The sequence below is a fragment of the Zea mays genome, chromosome 9 (genome assembly GCF_902167145.1).
Source record: "Zea mays cultivar B73 chromosome 9, Zm-B73-REFERENCE-NAM-5.0, whole genome shotgun sequence".
NCBI classification, from domain to species: domain Eukaryota; kingdom Viridiplantae; phylum Streptophyta; class Magnoliopsida; order Poales; family Poaceae; genus Zea; species Zea mays.
Window position 1 is genome coordinate 7798808 of NC_050104.1, and position 21111 is coordinate 7819918.

The 21111-nt window shown below is 46.5% G+C and overlaps 1 protein-coding gene across 1 annotated transcript; it reads left to right on the forward strand.

Annotated features, from left to right (window-relative positions):
* The first annotated feature begins 667 nt into the window (after positions 1–667).
* On the forward strand, positions 668–1838 carry LOC100276133 (23.6 kDa heat shock protein mitochondrial). Its single transcript, NM_001149993.2, has 2 exons — positions 668–975; positions 1113–1838. The coding sequence occupies exons 1-2, from the start codon at positions 756–758 to the stop codon at positions 1517–1519; spliced, it is 627 nt and encodes a 208-aa protein (NP_001143465.2). The 5' UTR covers positions 668–755; the 3' UTR covers positions 1520–1838.
* The last annotated feature ends 19273 nt before the right edge of the window (positions 1839–21111 follow it).

Sequence of the window (21111 nt, forward strand, 5' to 3'; positions counted from 1 at the left end):
TCTCTCCATCTGTTTGCCACTCAGCATTAGACCAACTCCAGCAGCACTCCGCATGCGGCTCCGGATCCGTATTTTGCGGAGTCTAGCACACTATTCATCAGTCCAGCAGGCTCCGTATCCGGCTCCGTAAAACGCACGGCGTGTACCCAGACTCCCCATTTCCACGCTTTCTCTCTCCTCTCCGCAGCTCTCTCGCGGGCGCGCGCGCCTGCTGGCGGGCCCCAGGTGTCATAGACTGCATGCGGAGTGGGATGGGGAGTGTTGCTGGAAACGGAGCCGGATACGGAGAGGAGAGAGAATGTGTCGGCCGCGCGTTTTAGGGATACGGAGTCGCACACTGCTGGAGTTGGTCTTACAACATTTAAAGTACTTGGCACAATTCTATGCTATTCCTTGCATCAGAATTCAGAACCAAAAGTCACTGGTCCGCCCCAACTCCCATGGTTCAGCGACTCACTGGTTCCCTCGGTCGTCCCATTTCCCAAAACCCACCGGAACACACAACTACTCCGTCCCGGTAGACCGCACGAATCGCAAAGCATGACTCCGGGCAAACTGAAGCCGTCGATGGCGCAAGGTGCGCACTCTGGAACCTTCTGTCCCCTCGGCCATCCCCCCTTCCCCAAGAAAGCCCCAAGCATATAAACCCCCGACTCCCGTCGCTGTCAAGGCACATCTCGCTCGCAGCGCCCCGCTAGAATCCAAAGCCAAAACCCCAATCGCACAGGAGAGACCGAGAGCGAGGTTTTCCATCCATGGCTCCCGGCGTCGCTTCCGTACTGGTCCCGCAGGAGCCCGTCCTCCTCAAGGACATCATCGCCTCACCGTCCCCCTGCGGGAACACCGCTGTCTCCGCCCGCCACCTCTTCGGCAACGGAGTCGCGCCGCCACGCTCCTCGGACGACGGCATCAAGGACGTCGCTGCCGACCGCCACGGTGACCGCGACCTCTCCATCCCCAAGATCTTCACCGGAGGTACTACCGAACCGTCTCGTTTGGCCCTTCCTTCCCCTTGTTTCCTCGAACCTGACTAGCGAAGCGAAAGTGGGAGAGAGAGAGAGAGAGATAGGAAGAGCGCGCGAACTGATGATTATTTGGGGTTTTGTGTGCAGACGTGCTGGACCTGCTCGACGATGCTGCTAGGCTGGACCTGATGCTGGCGCTGACGGGGGACGGCGGTGCGGCGTCCATGGCCGGCTTCTCCGCGCGCGGGTGGTGGGTCTCGAAGGAGGATGGCAACGCGGTGCAACTGAAGGTGCCGATGCCAGGGCTGGGGAAGGAGCACGTGAAGATGCGGGTGGAGAAGGACGCCCTGGTGATCAAGGGGGAGGCCGGCAAGGACCTCGAGGGCGACGACGACAAGGGCCCGGCGCGGTACAGCTACCGCATCGGCCTCTCCTCCCAGGCTTTCAAGATGGACCAGATCAAGGCTGACATGAAGAACGGCGTGCTCAGGGTCACCGTCCCGAAGATCAAGGACGAGGAGCGCAAGGACGTCTTCGAGATCAAGATCGAGTAGGGTGTGTGCATCGGATGGGTCCTCCCAGGTCTCCTAGTTGCAGTCCATATCGTAGTTGCAGTCCATATCCATATCGTAGTTGGCATGAGCTTGTCGTACTAGTAGTTTCAAACTTTCAATTACTGGAGTGCAGTAGTCGTTTCTGTTGCAGAGCAGTCGTAGTACTAGTAGCTTTCTGGTGGTGCTCCGTCTCGTGCCTGATGCGAGGCAGCGTATACCTTTCTGTTGGTCTTGCAAAGTTCAGTTCCCTGGATGGCGACGATCACTGACGATCTTGTGATGAACTTCAAATGGTAATGGAATCTGCAGTTAATAATCGACATCTATATGACCTTCCTGTGATCGTATATTCTTGTGTTTTACTATCCTGATGTCTTTGTGAAGTTGAGTTTATTGTTGGCTACATCCGTACTGATGATCTTTGTGAGACGTCTTTTGATCTAAAGCAACCCCGGCCCTCAGTTTCTTTGTACGTTTTTTTATGAATGTGATGATCGAGATGTATTTCTGGTGTCGGTTCTGTGTTCTTGTGCTTGTTGGTTGTTACATTTCTGCATGCTCTATGAAGTTGTGTTTATTTTGGTTACATCTAATGTCGTTTCGGTTATTTCAATTACACATAGATTAATATGTATTGTGATGTGTGTTGGGATGTATTTTGACTTATATGGATTTAAACTGACTCAATACCAATTAATCCACATAGATTATTCTTGAAACAAACAAGCCCAAAAAGGCTGTAATTCAATTAATCTTCTATTGCACTGCATGTCTGCATGTGTTTTAAGACGGTCCACGGGCTTTTCATTGTAAGAGTAAGAGAACATACTAGTACTGGAAGAATTGTACTCTCAAAATATTAGTCGCTTTAACTCTTGATTTTTATTTATATAATTCTATATTCAAATGGATGATGATAAATCTAAAAACATATATAAAATAAATATAATAATTATTTTATGAATCAATTAAAAATGTAAAATGAATTTTATTTTGTGACGAAGAGATTAATAAATAGCAGCCAACTTTAAAATATGAAACATTATTTTGCTTGATGGGTTATCTGGACTCAATTAGGCCTTATTCGGTTATTCTTACAATACCTGGATTGGATGGGATTTGGAAAAAATTTAGAACAACTTTGACTTGCTTGGGATTTAAACCCACCCAATCCCACTTAATCCACATGGATTGAGAGCTAACCGAACAAGCCCTTAAAAAGATTATTCTTATAAAATGAAGTCTCTGAAGGGAAACGAGAGAAGCTCTCATAGCATCCAAGAGCCTCCACTTCTACTAAGTCTCACAGTATTATGGTTCTCACCGTAATGGCTTAACAAAATGGATGTATACTGATGCCGTAATAGCTTAACAAATTAAATTATGGGTTTCTTACCACGAGTGAGTTTTTTTTTCGATACCGTAATAGCTTGACCCGGACTTTCCAGTGACTCCTGTTCCCCTATCAAAACTTCAGCAAATCTAGTCTACCTCGCCGAATTTGGGTCGATTTGATCATATGACACTTACTCGGACTCAGACCGGACTCCGCCTCACCACCTACTCAGACTTGGATTCAGGTCCGACTCAGACACGTACACTCTGGTTCAGACTTAGATTCCTATGACTTTGGGGATGGTTTTGTATTCATGGCGTACTCCGGACCACACCAAAGATGACACTGACGCAGTGGCCAGAAAATGGAGGAGACAAGAGCTACGTCAACGTGGCCAAGATGCCCACGACCATTAGGGCCAGCAAGTCTACACAACACCAATCCAGAATATTATGACGGTAAAACTCTTTTTGAGGAGGTTGTTGGGCACCAGAAATGACCGGGACGTACGGTCCGGGTCTGAGGCTGGACGGTCCGACAGTTCGCGCTGGTGGCGCGCAGGGCCGACCTTGAGCATATGCGACAGAGGTGTTGACACCTTTTCGGACGCCAATCACTATACCGAGAACTGGCGGCGGTGCCTTTTGGTGAAGGTTGACGAACCAAAAGCATATGAACTAAGCCTGACGATGTAAGTCACCAGCTTTCCAATATGGAGATCATTCAATAAAGCACCATTGTATAAAGGCCGTTTCAGATTGTATCTTTCTCGGCCATGACCATTCAATCAATGGATCAAAAGAAAATGGAGGTGCCCCCCAGTCTGGATAGACAAAGGGACTATACATGTACCATGGATTCATCGTCGTACCATTCCATATTTGAACAGGATAATATACTGACGATGAGTAAACATGTGGAAAGTACCCTGGTCCCATAGGATGAATAGGCGATGCTTGTTGTGTCGCCTTTCGAGCCATTTTGTTTGGCCGTTTCGTTTTAGAAGGTGACCGGGGTTTCTTCGTTGACCGATCACGTAGAACGGTCTTCTTGCGAGCACTCTTGGAGAGCAACTGACCAAAAGTAGGGTCAACTTTGATCAGCCGACCATATGTGCTTTGCCCTTGCGCCTCTTTCCTTGCTTTGTGTGGAGGCTGACGCCTTTGTCCATAGGCGGATTGTCCGGGTGAGTTAGCCAGACCGTCTATCTGAGCACCGGACCGTCCGCACGTAGGTGCCGGACCATCTGCGATGCTCGGGCCAGGCTGCCGTGCTTGGCTTATTAATTGTGCCTGCCCCCGACGCCTTCAGACTTTTTAGCCTTCTCGTTCGGAGCCTTTCGAGCAATCCCTTTTTGTGGTATATTTGACATGCGAGGATCGCCAATGACGATGCCCTTGCCTTTATCGGCTATTTCGGGCCGAACCAAGACCTTTTTGCATGTGAGTTCTATTGTTAACAGGAAATGGTTGTGTGTCTACTTGCATCTCCTGAAAAGCCAACCGGCCCTCATTTATGGCCGATTGTATCTGTCGACGAAAAACATTACAATCATTGGTGGCATGAGAAAAAAAATTATGCCACTTACAATAAGCACGCCTCTTTAATTCGTCAGGGGGAGGAATAGTATGAGTTAATTTAATATTGCCATTTTTTAGTAACTCGTCAAATATTTTATCGCATTTGGGAACACTAAAAGTAAACTTAACTTCTTCTTGTCGATTCTTTCGAATCGACTATAAAGCAGAACATGCGGAAGGTTTAGCCTGTCCTGGCCAAACCAGTTCGGCGGTGTATACATCCGTGGATTCATCGTCCGAATTATCGTATCCCACTAGATGCATCTTATGGCTAGCCAATTTTGATGTTTCCTTACTTCGGCTTTCACAGGTCATAGCCCGCTGGTGTAAGTGCACTAGCGAAAAGAATTGGGTGCCATCTAAATTTTCTTTTAAGTAGGGTCACAACCCATTGAAAGCTAGTCCTGTTAGCTGTTTTTCCGCGACATGGATCTGAAAGCATCGATTTCTAGTGTCCCGGAACCTCCGGATATAGTCATTAACCGATTCTTCAGACCCCTGTCGAACTGAAGCTAAGTCAGCCAATTCTAACTCATGTTCTCCTGAGAAGAAGTGTTCATGAAATTTCCGCTCTAATTCTTCTCAAGAGTTAATAGAATTCGATGGCAAGGCTGCGTACCATGCGAATGCGGTATCAGTAAGGGACAAAGAGACTAAACGAACGCGGTAAGCTTCCCCATTAGCCAATTCTCCCAAGTGTGCTATGAATTGGCTTATATGTTCGTGCGTGCTTTTTCCACCTTCACTAGAAAATTTAGAGAAGTCTGGTATCCTAGTCCCCTGTGGATATGACACGGTGTCGAATCAGTGGCTATAAGGCTTCCGATACAATTGACATATACTTGACATACTAACACCGAGTTTGTCTCTGAACATTCCGGCTACCTCATCTCTAATCCTCTCCGCCATGTCTGGCGACCACCCATTAAGTTTGTGGGTGGAAATCTCAGGTTGCCTGACATCACTCTGTCGGCTTTCCTCCCAGGGATGTCTGAGGTGTGTGTTAGATGTCCTATTAATATCACCAACTCCTGCCCTATACCTCCCAGGCTCTCTAGTGGCCGAACAGTATTCAGCCCTGTGTTCATGAGGTGGCATGGCATTGTTATAATGTGTTGCTGGTGGGGCACCATATTGTTGCTGCGATGAGCGTGGGAATGGTTGTGCAGCTCTTGGTTCTACGTACGCATAGCCGGACGGTCTGGCGTAAGGGGCCGGATGGTTCGCAACTGGGCTAAACGGTCCGAAGGTGTGTCCGGACTGTCCAGTCGTATATGGTGCTGCCTGGGTAGTCTCGTACCCGGACCGTCCGTCGTAAAGGGCTGTATGGTTTGCGATCGGGCCGGATGGTCCAGGGCTGTACCCGGATGATTCGGTCATATATGGCGCGACTTGGGCGGTCTGCGCGTGGACTCGTGTAGAGTCGGACGGTCCGGCGTAATACGTCAGTCGGTTTATGCCATATCCGGACGGTCCGGCGTAAGATAGCGGACAATCCGCAACATATCCGGACGGTCCGGCATAAGGTACCGGACGGTCCGCGACATATCCAGACGGTCCGACGTAATGTACCGTACGGTCCGTGATGGGGCCGAATTGTTCGGGGTTGTACCCGGATGGTCCGGCCATGCACGGTGCGACCTGAGTGTTTTGTGTGCGGGCCTGCGTCGGGTCGGATGGTCCGGCGAAATACGTCGGACGGTCCGTGGTATAACCGGACTGTCTGAGATGATGCTCGAACGGTCCGGCCGTGTCCAGTACTTGTCGCGTGCCTAATGGCAGCGGCTGTGATGGTGACACGAAAGCGTGCATCGGCATACCACATGATGGTTGGGTCAAGGGTGACCCATTTGTAGCCGATGCGCTTGGTGCGGGTGGCTCTGTATTAGACTCACGCGATGGAAAACTAGGAGCAGTTGATTTCTCGTATGAACATAAATGCATTTTAATAGATTCATCTACGTATTGCTTTAACTGATCTCCTCGTTGATCCATGAAAGTCGTAAGAGACAGATCTGGAGTACTTACAGCAGGACCCTGAAGTGGAGGTAGGAGAGCTTTCATATCGATCTCTCCTTGACGGATGATCTTCTGGTGGCGATCCACCATGAAGTGTGACAAATACTTTTCTGCCACCTCCTTGCGTCGTTCGGAGAGTTTATGCAGCAATTCTGCCTCCTCCTTGTCACATTGTTTGTTCCATTGTCGCATCACCTCCTTCTCATCGCGCATTATGAGGTCCTCAAAGGGTCTTTGGTCATCAGCCGGGAGCGCCTCCATGGCCGACTTGATGATGTTGGTGGTGGAGATCTTGGTGTGATCCTTAGAACCAGCCATCTATGGGTCGATTTTTAGCAGATCTAGACACCTAGTCCCCAGCGGAGTCACCAAAAGTATGTTGACACCTTTTCGAGCGCCATTCACTATAACGAGAACCGGTGGTGGTGCCCTCTGCAGAGGCGCGGACTGTCCGCGGCCAGGGGTCGGACGGTCCATGACATGGTACAGGGGCTTGGGTTCCCTGCCTGACGGCCGGATGGTCCGTGCCTACAGGACAGACGGTCCGCGCGTGCGCAGGGGCGGCGAAGATCGCCGACGGCGCCTGTATCTCGCTCCCGGGAGGGACCCCGTCGGAGAGGAGAGATCCTAGGTGTTGTCTAGGCTCAGTAGGTCGACCTAGACTCCTCTAATCGACATAGAGTCGAAGAGAAGCGGAGAATTTGGGGATTGAAATACTAAACTAGGGCTAAACTAGAACTACTCCTAATGCATAAGGTAAAAACGAGAAATAGACTTGATTTGATCGATTGTTGGGGGTTTAATCGGCCGTAGCCCTTCATTTATATAAAGGGGGAGGACTGGATCCGCTTCAAACTGTTTCCTGAGTTAGTCCCATGGTTTTAGGTAACAAATCCCGCGAGAAACTAGGAACCCTAACTGACTCTACGCACGCGCAGACCGTCCGGCCTCGAGGCCGGACCGTCCGCTCAATTTGGTTTTCAACAGGAGGCGACGACATGGGGCCCAAAACTATTAGGGATCCAATATTTAGTATCTATAACACTATATAATACACCAGTTTAAACTTTATAAAACCATCCAACCAAATATCCCCCACACATCCATAGTATTTACCAAATCCATCAAACAAATTGTACCCATGCATACTTAACACACCATCAAAATCAACGGTTTAGATTGTTCAATAATATCATCTCTCTTGCTCACAAAAATCTAATGAACAATATTATTTGATCATCATTTAGCCCTCCCCTCCTCACGTCCCCACCTCCATCAATCCCTCCCCTCGCGCCACCACCACATCGTCCACACCACTCCTCCTCTTCCCAGGACCGTAGCGTTAGCACGAGCTAAATGCTAGTAGTAAAATAGTATAGGTAGCCAACAAGGCAGTAGGGCTGGGCACACGGACACCCGGTGCACACGGACCATGAGGCACGCATTGCCCACTGCCTAGTCGTCACGCTCACGTCTCCGAGCGTCTATGAGACCACACCCTCCACGCGATCGTCGTTCTCCATCTCGCCGATCCAACCCTCTAGGATTCCAGGGAGTTGGGCACCACTGCGCCAGCTTCCAGGCAAGCACAATCGAGCAATCAAAAGTTAGGTTATTCGGCGAACGTCGTTCTTAATTCTCAACTTGTGAAGTGCTAATCTACACCGATGTATATTATCTAGCTTCTTAGATATTTTAAAAAACTAATTTTAATACACATCATCATTTATTTACGAAGTACTAATATGCTTCGCTGCATATCATAGAATTTTTTTAGTCTAAAGGGCCCACCATGATCAATTTGCCAAGGGGCCCTCAAAATCATAGGACCCGGGCTAGTGGCGCGGATGGTCCACGCTCACGTAGAATCAGTTAGGGTTTCGAGTTTATTGCGGGATTTGTTAGCTAAAACTGTGGAATTAGCTCAGGAGACAGATTGTAACGGTCCAGACCTCCCCTCTCTATATATATGGAAGACTATGGCCAATTGGGGACCAACGATCGAATCAATAATCAATTACATCTGTTTTTACCTTATGCATTAGGAGCAGTTCTAGTTTAGCCCTAGTTTAGCCTTTCTCTACCTCAAATCTTTACCTCTATTCGACTCTATGTCGATTAGGGGCATCTTGGGTGGCCTCCTGATCCCAAGGCAAAGCCTAGGATCTCTCCTCCCCGACGGGGTCCCTCCTAGGAGCGAGATCCAGGCGCTGGCGCGCTGTCGGCGAACTCCGCCGCCCATGTGCACGCTCGGACCGTTTGGGCACCAGGCGTGGACCGTCTGACTCGTCAGGCAGGACCCTCACCCCTGCGCCAAGTCGCGGACCGTCTGGCCCCTGGTCGCGGACCGTCCGCGCCTCTGTAGAGATCGTCGCCGCCGGTTATCATCGCAGTGATTGGCACTCGGATCAGCGCCAACACACTTTTTGGCGACTCCGCTAGGGAATTCGCATATAGACCTATCAGATCGGCCCTCAATGGCCGATTCAAAAGTTAGCTCTAACGTTTCCACCAGCAATATCATAGAGTCGACTAGGGAAACCTGGTCGACTGAAGAACAACTCGAGTTCGAGGAGCATCAGGAGGAGTTGATCAAGGAAGCAAAGGCGAAATTCCTGGCCAACTTCAAAGTGGACAGGAACAACAAAGTCATTCGGCAATTGGCGATAGATCTGGCTTTGCTCCGATCAACTACGGCTACCCCCAAGGTGAGCGACACGAACAAACTACAATCTCTTAAAGCTTACATAGATGAGTAGCGAGACCAAATGCAACAGATTATAGGGGGTATGCAAAATGATTATAAAAGTTTAGTGCGTGTGTTTGATAAATCTACCATTACAAATTTTCCTTCGCACGAGGTTGAATTGGGGGAAAATACGCGTGAGTCATCGGCTACAGGTTGTCACGACCAGTCATAACCCCTTTATGGGATGACGATAGACACGTACCCTAGGCAGCCATAGCCTCCTGCGCAAATCGGCGATAAATTCACTGATCTGCGCATGTCCGGACCGTCCGCACGTGAGCACGAACCGTCCGGGCCAACGCCACATACTGCGCAAACCCTAAACTACCTAGTCGAACCATCCGCATACTGCGACGGACAGCATACAACAATGGACGGTCTAGCCATATGGCTAGACAGTCCACGCACACAGCTAGACGATCCACGTATCTAACCAAACGGTCCGGCACAGAGTTTTTCGAGGAGCATTGTTATCCGAATCCGCATCCGTCTCAGCCAAACATCCCTAGACATCATATGATGTACCAACACCATAATATAGCATCCCAAACCCATGGGGGCAAGTACTTTCCGACCCCTCATAGAATACCGGAAAGGAATGGCCAGTTCTATGAGCCGCATAGGGCAAGTAGTAATGCACCACAAAACCCAAACCAATGGGGGGGTGGAAGGCAACATACTAATAACCAAACAACTTCACCCTTGTTAGACTAGAGAGCCGATGATCACCAACCGACTGCCATTGATATAGTAAGGGAGGAGATAGCTGGGGCGTTCCGAGATAAGCTCGGAGTAAGCATGATCCCTGGGGGGCAGTCATATTGGAGACCTTATGATAGTCTATTTGACCATCGCCCATACCCACAGGGAACCAGGATATCGGAATTCACGAAATTTTCGGGTGACAAAGGAAAGAGCACACACGAGCACATAGGCCAGTTCCTAGCACAATTAGGAGAATTGGCCGACACAGAGGTGTTTCGTGTGTGTTTATTTTCATTATCTTTAACAGGAAGAGCATTCGCATGGTATGCCACACTCCCTCCTAATTCTATTTTATCGTGGGGAGATTTAAAACAAAAATTTCATGATCATTTCTTTTCCGGTGATTATGAGCTAGATTTAGTAGACTAGTGGCCCTGCGATAAGGGAAAGATGAATCGGTTAATGATTACATCTGGAGATTCTGGGATACAAGAAACCAACGTTTCCAAATTCAGTTGGCAAAAAAACGGCTAGCGGGGTTAGCCTTTAATGGATTGCGCTATTATTTAAAAGAAAGATTAGAAGGCATCTAGTTTTTCACGATAGCGCAGTTACATCAGAGAGCTTTGGCTTGTGAAAGCCAAAGCAAAGAAACTGCCAAAACGATTCGTCACAACATTTATATAGTAGAATGCGACTAGAGTAGCTCGGACGATGAATCAAAAGAGGTTTACGCTGCCGAAATGGTTTGGCCCAAGAATGCCAAATTCTCGGCTTGTTCCTCCTTGCAGCCGATTCAAAAGAAACGACAGGAGGAGGTTAAATTTACATTTAGGGCTAATTTGGTGATTAGGGATCCCGGGGATCCCTAGGGGAGGAATCCCCTTCCAATTCAATTTTAAATAGCAAGAGGTTTTTGTTCCCTAGGGATCCCCGATCACCAAATCAGCCCTTAATGTTGGCAAGTATGATAAAATATTTGATGAGTTATTCAAAAATGGCAACATTAAGATAAACCATACTGTTCTACCCGCCAACGAACTCAAGCGTCGTGTATATTGCAAGTGGCACAACTCATTTTCTCATGCCACTAATGATTGTAATGTATTTCGAAGACAAATCCAATCAGCCATTAACGAGGGATGGTTGAAATTTCAGGAAATGCAGGTGGACACGGAGCCCTTCCCAATAAACATGATCAACTTCGATGGCAAAAAGGTCCTGATTCAGCCTAGCGCGACTGATAAGGGCAAAGGCAAGGAGGTCATCATCGACGACGCGCGAAAGGTCGATGAAAATAATAAAAACTCTAGCAGGAAAGTGGTGCGGAGAGGACTCCCGATGGAGGGGAGACTCTGAAGGTCACCATCACTACCTCCAATGCTGGGGCAGGCGCAGACAGGTAACCAGGCGTGGGTCCCTCTTCTGCGCATCGTGTACGATCTAGCACATAGACGCGGACGGTCTGGGACATCATCAGAGAGTCCGGATCATTCAAGCGAACGGTCCGGCAACGCCTAGGAGCCACGACGACCACGTAACTTCAAACCACGACGGCCAGAAATAGGAACGTGGAAAACTAACACATTAAAGGTAGCTGGTCGACTGGTCAAATCTAGCCCAACCTTTGATCAATTATTGTCTAAGTATACGAAACAGAAAACCGGCCCAAGTGACCGGCCACCAAAGCGACCTCGCTCACCCACTCAAGAGCGACAACAGGTAAGACCGATTGGACCACCTCACTAATCGGAAAGGATGGGAGGTCATAATGTTCAATTAAGACCTAACGTGCCTACATGGACACCTCCACCCCCATATCCACCTGTGCCATATCAATATACGTACATACCACCGCCATATGTTCTGAATCAAATGTGGAGCATGCCACCATATCCATTTGGTATGCCACAGTACCCCGTTTGGAGGGCACCCCAATCATCTGTGTTCGATAGGTTGGCACCTCCAGTACAAGATCGATTGAGTGCCCCTCAATCGGGTCACCAGGCACTAGCCCAGCAAGATTGCCTGACCACTCGGCCGCAAAGGCTGACCAATCCGGCAGGGGGCATATACCTGCAGCCACCAAGAGGACGACAAAGAAGGACATCATCAAAATAGGTACAACATACGTCGTCATACATAGAAATAATGAAGGGTCGATGATTTTTGGTAAATCGGACAATACGGGCGAAGAAGACACGACTGTGAGTAAAACAGCCAACTCAAAATACTCCATGCCCCGATGGAGTCCATTGGGACTGACATATTCTCAAAAGCAAAAATTGCAGCACTTGAGAGCAAAGGAGAGCAAGGAAAAAGAAGCAGAAAAAATATTTAATGATACGCATCTGCAGTACCCACCACCACAAAAGAGGTGGAGGCCAAAGGCCGTTGAAGTAAATCAAACGACCATGAAGACAAGAAACAAGACGGCAACGTTACAGCTCTCTGTAGGTACGGCGGACCATCCAGCCATAAAGGTCGGACTGTCCGCGGATGACACGGACTGTCCACTCTGCGCCAGGACACCTCCAATGACGCGTCAACACCTATGGAGGATGACGACTAGCTGATAGGGATGGCAATCGGTCGGGTAGTGCACGGATATATAGTTCGCGAATCCATACTTGTGAGACAAAACTCAACCCATGCCCATACCCATAAACGTTCATGGGTATGGATTTGTATCCATACACATACCCGTTACCCGCCCGCCCACTACAATTTTAGCATTCAACACCAAACAACAATTTTATCACATTTCGAAATAATTATCATTCTAGTAGCATCAAATGGTAATTTCAACACCAAACAACATGTTATGGATAAAAATTGAAAAATAAGAATTTATGATAATATATAAATCTGGATGGCCCACATGTTAAATATTCATTGGGTAACGGGTATGGATACTGGATATCCACACCCGCGAAAAAATATACGCGGATACCTTATTATATCCATAACCATACCCGCGGATAACAAATTCCACCATACCCATATCTAGTGAATAATTATCCATAGTTATTTACCCATACCCGTACAAATTGCCATCCCTACTGCTGAGAGAAGACTTGGTCGACTATGGAGCTACGCCAGAACACTTAGGTATGGACGAAAATGTTATTATGTTCTTCGTCGATTGTACTATTATCAGTGACGATGAACCTATCATTGCTCAATTTGATTTTGGTCCTAAAGAGGCCGCTCTTCGTGCGCGGTCATATCGATGGGATACCGATCGCTAAGATGTTGGTAGACGGAGGGGCGACCGTAAATTTAATGCCTTACTCATTGTACAAAAAATTAGGAAAGCAAGACGACGAACTTGTCAAGATCAATATGACGCTCAGCGGTGTTGGGACTGACAGTTCGATCAAAGCCAAGGGAGTCACGTCCGTTGAGTTAACCATCGGGACCAAGACCCTTGCTGTTGCATTCTTCGTTGCTGATGTAAAAGGAAATTATAGGCTAATATTAGGCAGAGATTAGATTCATGCTAATCAATGTGTACCTTCTAGGTTACATCAAATGTTGCTACAATGGGTAGGTGATGATGTAGAACAAGTGCATGCTGATGCATCGGCCTGCATCGCCGTGGCCGATGCCCCTGTACTTTGGACCTATGAGACCGCTACATCTTTCACAAGAGTTGACTTTTCTAATTATCAATTCATAAGTATAGATAGGAAAGGCTTCACGCCTATAATGCTAGAGCCGATAGAAAATCGGCTGAATCCCAAGTAAAGTTCAAATGATGAGTACACCGATAAGAAACGTGTCCCAGGTCGCGGACTGTCCGGCCCTCGAGGCCAGACGGTCCAATGAAAGGCAAGTAGATTCGTAGGGTTTAGCATAGGTCATGGACACTCCAGCCCCTAAGGTCGGATGGTCCTATCTTTTGCAGGATAGTTCGGCCCTTAAGGCCGGGCAGTCGCCGCAACATAGATCCAGTGTCGCGGACGGTCCGGCCTTCGAGACCCGATGATCCGCAGCCACACAGAGACCACCTAATTCCTCTGAGGGAGGCATAATAGAGAATGTAGGGATCTTGACAAGTTAGGATAGGGGTTTATATCGGCCGATCCTTTGGAGGAGATCGACATAGGAGATGGTAAAACTCTGAGGCCGACTTTTGTAAACAAGACCCTGGAGACCGATTCTAGAGATGAAATGATATGTCTATTAAAAGAATATTCTGATTGCTTTGCTTGGAATTACACTAAGATGCCAGGATTAAGCCGAGAGATAGTAGAGCATCGGCTATCTATTAAGTCCGGTTTTAGACCTTTCAAGCAGAAACCCAGAACATTTCGTCCAGACTTGCTCCCACGAATAAAGGATGAAATTCGTCGGCTGCTAGAAGCTAATTTTATTAGATCTTACAGATACGTAGAGTGGGTCTCCAATATTGTGCCGGTGGAAAAGAAAAAATCAGGTAAGCTCAGAGTATGCATTGATTCTGCAATCTGAATAGAGCAACTCCTAAAGATGAATATCCTATGCCCATAGCCGACACATTGATTAATAATGTATCAGGAAATAGAATTATTTGCTTTCTTGATGGTAATGTAGGGTATAATCAGATTTTTATGGTCGAAGAAGATGCGTCTAAAACAACCTTTATAAGTCTAGGCTTCATTGGTTTTTTTCTGGGTTGTCATGACATTTGGTCTGAAAAATGCTGGCGCTATTTATCAGAGGGCTATGAATTTGATCTTTCATGAGCTATTGGAAAACACTTTTGGAAGTCTAGATTGATGATATTGTAGTCAAATCGGCTAAGTTTAGTTCTCATATAGCTGATTTGCGCAAAGCTTTTGATAAAATGTGTCGGTACAGTCTAAAAATGAACCCACATAAATGTGTTTTTGGAGTTTCGGCTGGTAAGTTCTTAGGATTTATCATTCATGAACATGGTATAGAGATAGACCATGGCCGAATTAAATCCATTCCGAATGTGGGACCTCCGACCTACAAGCTTGAAATGCAGAAGTTCCTCGGCAAGGTAAATTATTTATGAAGGTTTATTTCTAATCTAGCCAGGAAAATCGATGCCTTCACTCTTGTCCTTCGGCTTTAAAATGATGCTGAATTCACCTGGGGGCAGTACAACAAGAATCATTTGATCTTATTAGAAGATATTTGTCTTCGGCTCCCGTATTAAAAGCGCCACAGGTAGGAGTGCCTTTTAGATTATACATTGCAGACGAAGATAAAGTTATTGGAGCTGTTCTGACACAAGAGATCGAAGGAAAGGAGCATGTGGTAACCTACCTAAATCGAAGGCTGGTGGACGCTGAAACAAGGTACACTTTCATTGAGAAGTTATGTCTATGCATGTTTTATGCATGCACCAAATGTAGGTGTTATTTATTATCTAGTGATTGCATTGTTTCTGATCAAACCGATGTGATCAAATACATGTTGCAAAACCCGATTATGAGTGGTAGAATGGGCAAATGGGCTTATGCACTTATAGAATATGACTTGGCCTATGAACCATTGAAATCTATGAAAGGCCAGGTCATAGCAGATTTTATTGTAGAACATCGGATTGGTGGTACTCGTATACTAGACGTATCATACCTCACTAGTCGATCATACTGCGATGTCTTTTCGAATGAGGGATTCCTATATTGCCCTTCTCAGAAACTATAGCGGGTTTTCTGAAGCTAGTGGAACTTTGTAAAGGCCTCGTAGTAGATCCCTAGTCATTCACCTTGGAAGTGTATAAAGGGCCATACAAACCCTGGCTAGATGGGATATACGACTTGTGGGTAAAGGGCGCAACCTCTACAGAGTGTAAAATTGGTATATCAGCCGTGCTCACGGTCATGAGCAGCTCAGACCCTCACATGAGTAATTTATGGAACTAAACTTAATTTGTCATATGCATTGCATTGTGGGTGTTGTTATTAATTTTGATCTCTTACTTATTTGGGTTGTGTTGGGGGCCTTCGTCTTTCGAAGGTCCTCAAAAACATGATTAACAATGTTTCCCAAGTGTAATATATGTACAGGAACCTTCAGACTCGGGATGAAGCTGTACACAATATGGAAAGCAGGGTCGGAATGAAGGTTGAACCAGCGACGACTCAGTAGCAGAAAAAGGAACCGACTTAAGGAGGAAAAGGCTATCTAGTCCTCGATAGATTGTTCTTAAGTCAATAGTGAACATGAAGGGCATGAATGTAATTTCACACAGGCTGCGCTCTGTGCCTATAAATAGATGAACAGTACCCCCGTACTATTCACACTGACTGGTATTCGCTCGTGCGTCACGCTTATACTTTTACCTTCTGTCAAGCCGAAGGTATAAATGTAATTCAATATTGTTCATGTGCATTTATAATGATATAATAAAGTTATATCGATAATGTTATGTGGAAATAATGCTTCGAAGGACGAAGGGCTTTAACCATTAATATTTTGTATTGCCTTGTTCTTAATTCATAGCAGTTGAGAACAAGTCCCCAACATTGGTGCCCACCTCCGGTGTACTCACTTCCACAATCTTCGGCAAAGCATCAACCTTCGTCATGCCGCCGAAGAAGATAACAACGCCAGGGGCTGCACTGCAGCCACTGGACACAAACCAGGAGACTCTCTCTCTCCGAGAGGCTAGAAGCCAAAAGAGAAAGGCTACTAGTCCAACACTTTAGGAGGAGGAGTTGGACCAGGAGATCAGAGATCTAGAAATCATTCACCAGTAGGTGCAAAGGAAAAAAGAGAAGATGGCCCCGCTGGCCGACCTTCAGAAGAAGATCGACGAAGCTGCTGAGGAAGTGCATCATCTTACCCAAGATGACCATGACCGAAGGCCCCAACACAGGGAGCTTCGTCAAGAGGTCTCATTCAATGAAGATGAATGGTACGACGATTTCAGTCATGGTAGCTTTACTTTTGATGATGCTTCTCCCCTGGCAGCAGAGTTGCAGGCTATTCCATGGCCACAATCCTACAAGCCACCTCAGCTATCCATGTACGATGGGCACTCGGACCCAAAGCAATTCCTGATGAGCTACGAAGCAACAATATCCTCATATGGAGGCAACACAGCTGTCATGGCAAAGTCCTTCGTCATGGCAGTCCGAAATGTGGCCCAGACATGGTACTCTTCTCTTCGGCCAGGGACAATCACGTCATGGCAGAAGCTCAAGGACATGCTGGTAACCAGTTTTCAAGGCTTTCAGACGAAGCCAGTCATAGCTCAGGCCTTGTTCCAGTGCACACAAGACCAGGACGAATACCTTCAGGTGTATGTCCGAAGGTTTTTGCGACTGAGAGCACAAGCGCCCACGGTGCCAATGAAATTGTCATTGAGGCCATGATCAAGGGTCTTCGACCAAGACCTACGGCCCAATACTTCGTCAGGAAACCCCCCAGACTCTGGAGAAGCTGCTACAGAAAATGGATGAGTACATCCGGGCTGATAATGACTTTCGACAAAGAAGGGAGGAAGCTTACAAATTTTCTGAGATGACTAGGGGCTTCGGAGGAAGAATCCACCCTAGGCATGTCAGATCAATCCACAGCTCCAGTCAAAATGATGACAAAGGAAGCTAGCTTCAGAGGCCACAGCACACCTCACAGTCTCCGGGACAGCAGCAAAGCTCCTTCAGGCCACCAGCTCCTAGGGGCAGAGGCGGAAGGGGCTTCGAAGGAAGATATGGAGATCAGCCTAGAAAAATTTATTGCTTATTATGTGGTGAGGACAAAGGCCATACTACAAGAACCTGCCAGATCACTATTCTGAAGCAAAAAGAGATTGCCGAAGCAGAAGCTCGGCAGAATCAGCCGAAGCAAGTCCTACATACTGCTTCATGCCACTCTCCCTACATACCAGAATATGTGGGCAACCAACTTGCAGCTTCTATTGCTTCGGCAAGCCATTCACAGGCTTCTTGGCCCCAGCTCCCACCGCCACCACTACTGCAACCTACTTATTCCTGAAGCCAGCAGCTAGAAGGGCGCCAGCACTCCCAACAACAACGTGAATTCAGGGAGGAATCCAAAGCTCGTACAGTCAATAGTACTATACCAGAATCAAAGCACATATACTGAGCGATATCCTGCTTTCGAAATACTTTTATGTTCTATGCCACTTTGCTTTTTAATAAGGGACAAGCAATGTAAATTTAGTTTTAATTTCTTGTAATGATTTTGCTTCTATCAAAATGAAATATTTCTTTGTACGAAGCTCAAAAGTCGTTCTCTAGGGAATGCAGCTCCTGAATTGACGAAGCTACAAAAAGTCGTTCCTAAGGGAGCGCACGTAAGTTTTGACCTCAAAAGTCGTTCCTAAGGGAATGCAGAGCCTAAATTGCCGAAGTTACAAAAAGTCGCTCCTAAGGGAGCGCAGCGTAAGTTTTCTACTCAAAAGTCGTTCCAAAGGGAATGCAGAGCCAAATACCGCCGAAATATAAGGCGAAGAAGTTCAAAAGTCGTTCCTAAGGGGGTGCAGAACTTATACCGCCAAAATAGAAGGCGAAGAAGTTCAAAAGATGTTCCTAAGGGGATGCAGAACTTATATCACCAAAATAGAAGGTGAAGAAGCTCAAAAGACGTTCTTAAGGGGATGCAGAGCTTGTGTGTTCCAGTGTGGGCGTGTGGGTGTGTGTCTTCGGCATCCTCATCATTTTGCATCATATCATCACATCATTTCGCATAACATCACATCATACATCATATTGCATCAGTGACATGAGAATTGAATACGAAGCTGATCTTCGGCAAATGCTTCGTCAAAATAAAAAGGTACTAAGGCACGAACTAAGTTTCAGGAAATAAAGTTTTATCAGCCTTGTCACAAAGAAGGGATCTCTCTTTACAAAACATGGATATTTTTCTGTACGAAGCATGAATCTTTTTCTTTACGAAGCATGAAAAGAAGGGAAGGTGTTTTTTCGCCGAAGGCTCAAAAACGATATGTGTGTAAATTTCATACATCGCAAAGAAATAAATTGCAATAATTTACATATTCAATTCAACATTACATACTCCAAATATTACATAGTTTTGTTACAATAGGAACTTAATCTTCCTTCATTTGTTATATACGTCAAGCTTTTCAAAATGTTCATTACAATGAAATCTATTCCTCTTTAAGGACTTTCTCTGCAACTTCGTTCAGCAATTTGTTCACGACTTCGTCGACAATGGATTCAGCCATGTTTATAATGTCCAACGCTTCCTTCATTTCTGGATGGGCTAGGGGATCGAACGGTTCCAGCAGTGGAGAGAATTCAGCTGAAGTAGGAAATATTAATCAGTCCGAAGCCACAAAAACAAATGCCAAAGCTAAAAGCCGAAACATAATACTTATACGCTTTTCGCGCTCTGCAGCTTCTTCAGCTCGCCTTGCTTCTACTCGGGCGTCATGGGTATCTTTTTCACTTTTCTTTATAATTTCATGGGTCATCTCTCGGCCACCATTCACCCAGACATTATTGTAAAATTTCCCGCCCAACAAGGTTGCTTCAGCTAATGGATCCTTTGTATCATCTACGAAGAAGGCAGCTTCGGCTTGGGCCACGACTTTAATGTGATCACATCCCGCCTTCTCCAAGATGGCTGAAATTCCCCACTCATCGGAAAACACGCAAACATCCCCGTGATCACTTAAAATTTCTTCGAAGGTCTCGGCCTCTCCACTTATCCATTCAACAACGCCTTCGGGGTCGCCTCGTATGAAGTTTTCTTCAGCAGAGTAGGCACCCACTTTGGCGAAGCTAGCTTTTATTTTCTCCACACAATCCAAGGATTTTTCAAAGCACCTTTCCTTGGATGTGCGAAGTTCTTCAACATTTTTCTCTAGATGATTTTTCCAATATTTGCTAATTTCTTGGTTAGCCTGTGCGAGTGCGCAGTTTTCCTTAGTTTCAGCCAGTTGTCTCCGAAGGTCTTCAATTTCAGTCTTTTGGGCATCGGCCTGAGCTTTGAAATTAGCTTCGTCTTCCTTCACTTTGTTTACCAATGAAATTAAGATTTTGTCTTTTTCAAGACCTTCGTTTCTCAGTTCAATCACCTCTGAATTAAGGTTATTCAGAGCCATTATATAGCTTTCGTCTTCAATATTCTTTTGTGCCCTCAGGGCATTACTAAGAATCAAACCCTCTAACAAAAGAGAAGAAATAATTGAGCATGACAAATAAAATACGTCATTCTCAAATTTAAAGCTAACTTCTATACCTTTATACTGTTGTATGCTAGGCTGTCAGCAAGATCATCCTTCGACAAAATCGAAAGACCATCTTCTAGCTTCGGGAATCCCATGCTCCTACCTATCTCCCGACAAACAGATATTTCTTTGTTATCCGGGAGACAGTACAGAAAATCATCTTCATTACTTTCGTTAAATACTAAGGCTCCGTTTGAATATTTCAGCTTTTGAGCATAATGTCTTGCTTCCGCGATTTCATCGTCGGACAATTTCTTCCCCGAAGCATGACGATAAATGTAATCGGTAGCTTCGGCCTGTGCTTCGGAGGCAGGAGATTTTGCCCTTTCTTCCATTCCTTGCCCTGCTGTCACAATTGCATCTGTAGTTTGCTCATCAGCTTTTCAGGTGTAATAATTTTCGTCTCGCTGGGCACTGAGGGCCCAGCTTCGCCTTTGGCATGCCCAGTTTCGGCTTCGGCCTACCCAATTCTGGCTTCGGCCTGTCCAGTTTCGACTTCGGCCTGTCCAGTTTCGGTTTTGGCTTGTGCTTTGGTAGCTTCAGCAATTTTCTTTAAAGGAGTAGGGCTTAAGGCCTTCTGATAGTCGCCTAGAGGGGGGGTGAATAGGGCGAAACTGAAATTTACAAATATAAACACAACTACAAGCCGGGGTTAGCGTTAGTAATAAAGAAACGAGTCCAACGAGTCCGTGAGAGAGGGCGCAAAAACAAATCCCAAGTGAATAAGCAAGTGAGACACGGAGATTTGTTTTACCGAGGTTCGGTTCTTGCAAACCTACTCCCCGTTGAGGAGGCCACAAAGGCCGGGTCTCTTTCAACCCTTCCCTCTCTCAAACGATCCACGGATCGAGTGAGCTTTCTCTTCTCAATCACTTGGAACACAAAGTTCCCACAAGGACCACCACAAGTTTGGTGTCTCTTGCCTCAAATTACAAGTGAGTTTGATTGCAAAGAAAGGATCAAGAAAGAAGAAAGCAATCCAAGCGCAAGAGCTCGAAAGAACACAAGCAAATCACT

Bases quoted from the DNA above. Each gene is read 5' to 3' on its own strand.
- LOC100276133 (NM_001149993.2), top strand. From the start codon at position 756: ATGGCTCCCGGCGTCGCTTCCGTACTGGTCCCGCAGGAGCCCGTCCTC. The intron at 976-1,112 runs GTACTACCGAAC...TTTTGTGTGCAG, and splicing joins CCCCAAGATCTTCACCGGAG to ACGTGCTGGACCTGCTCGAC.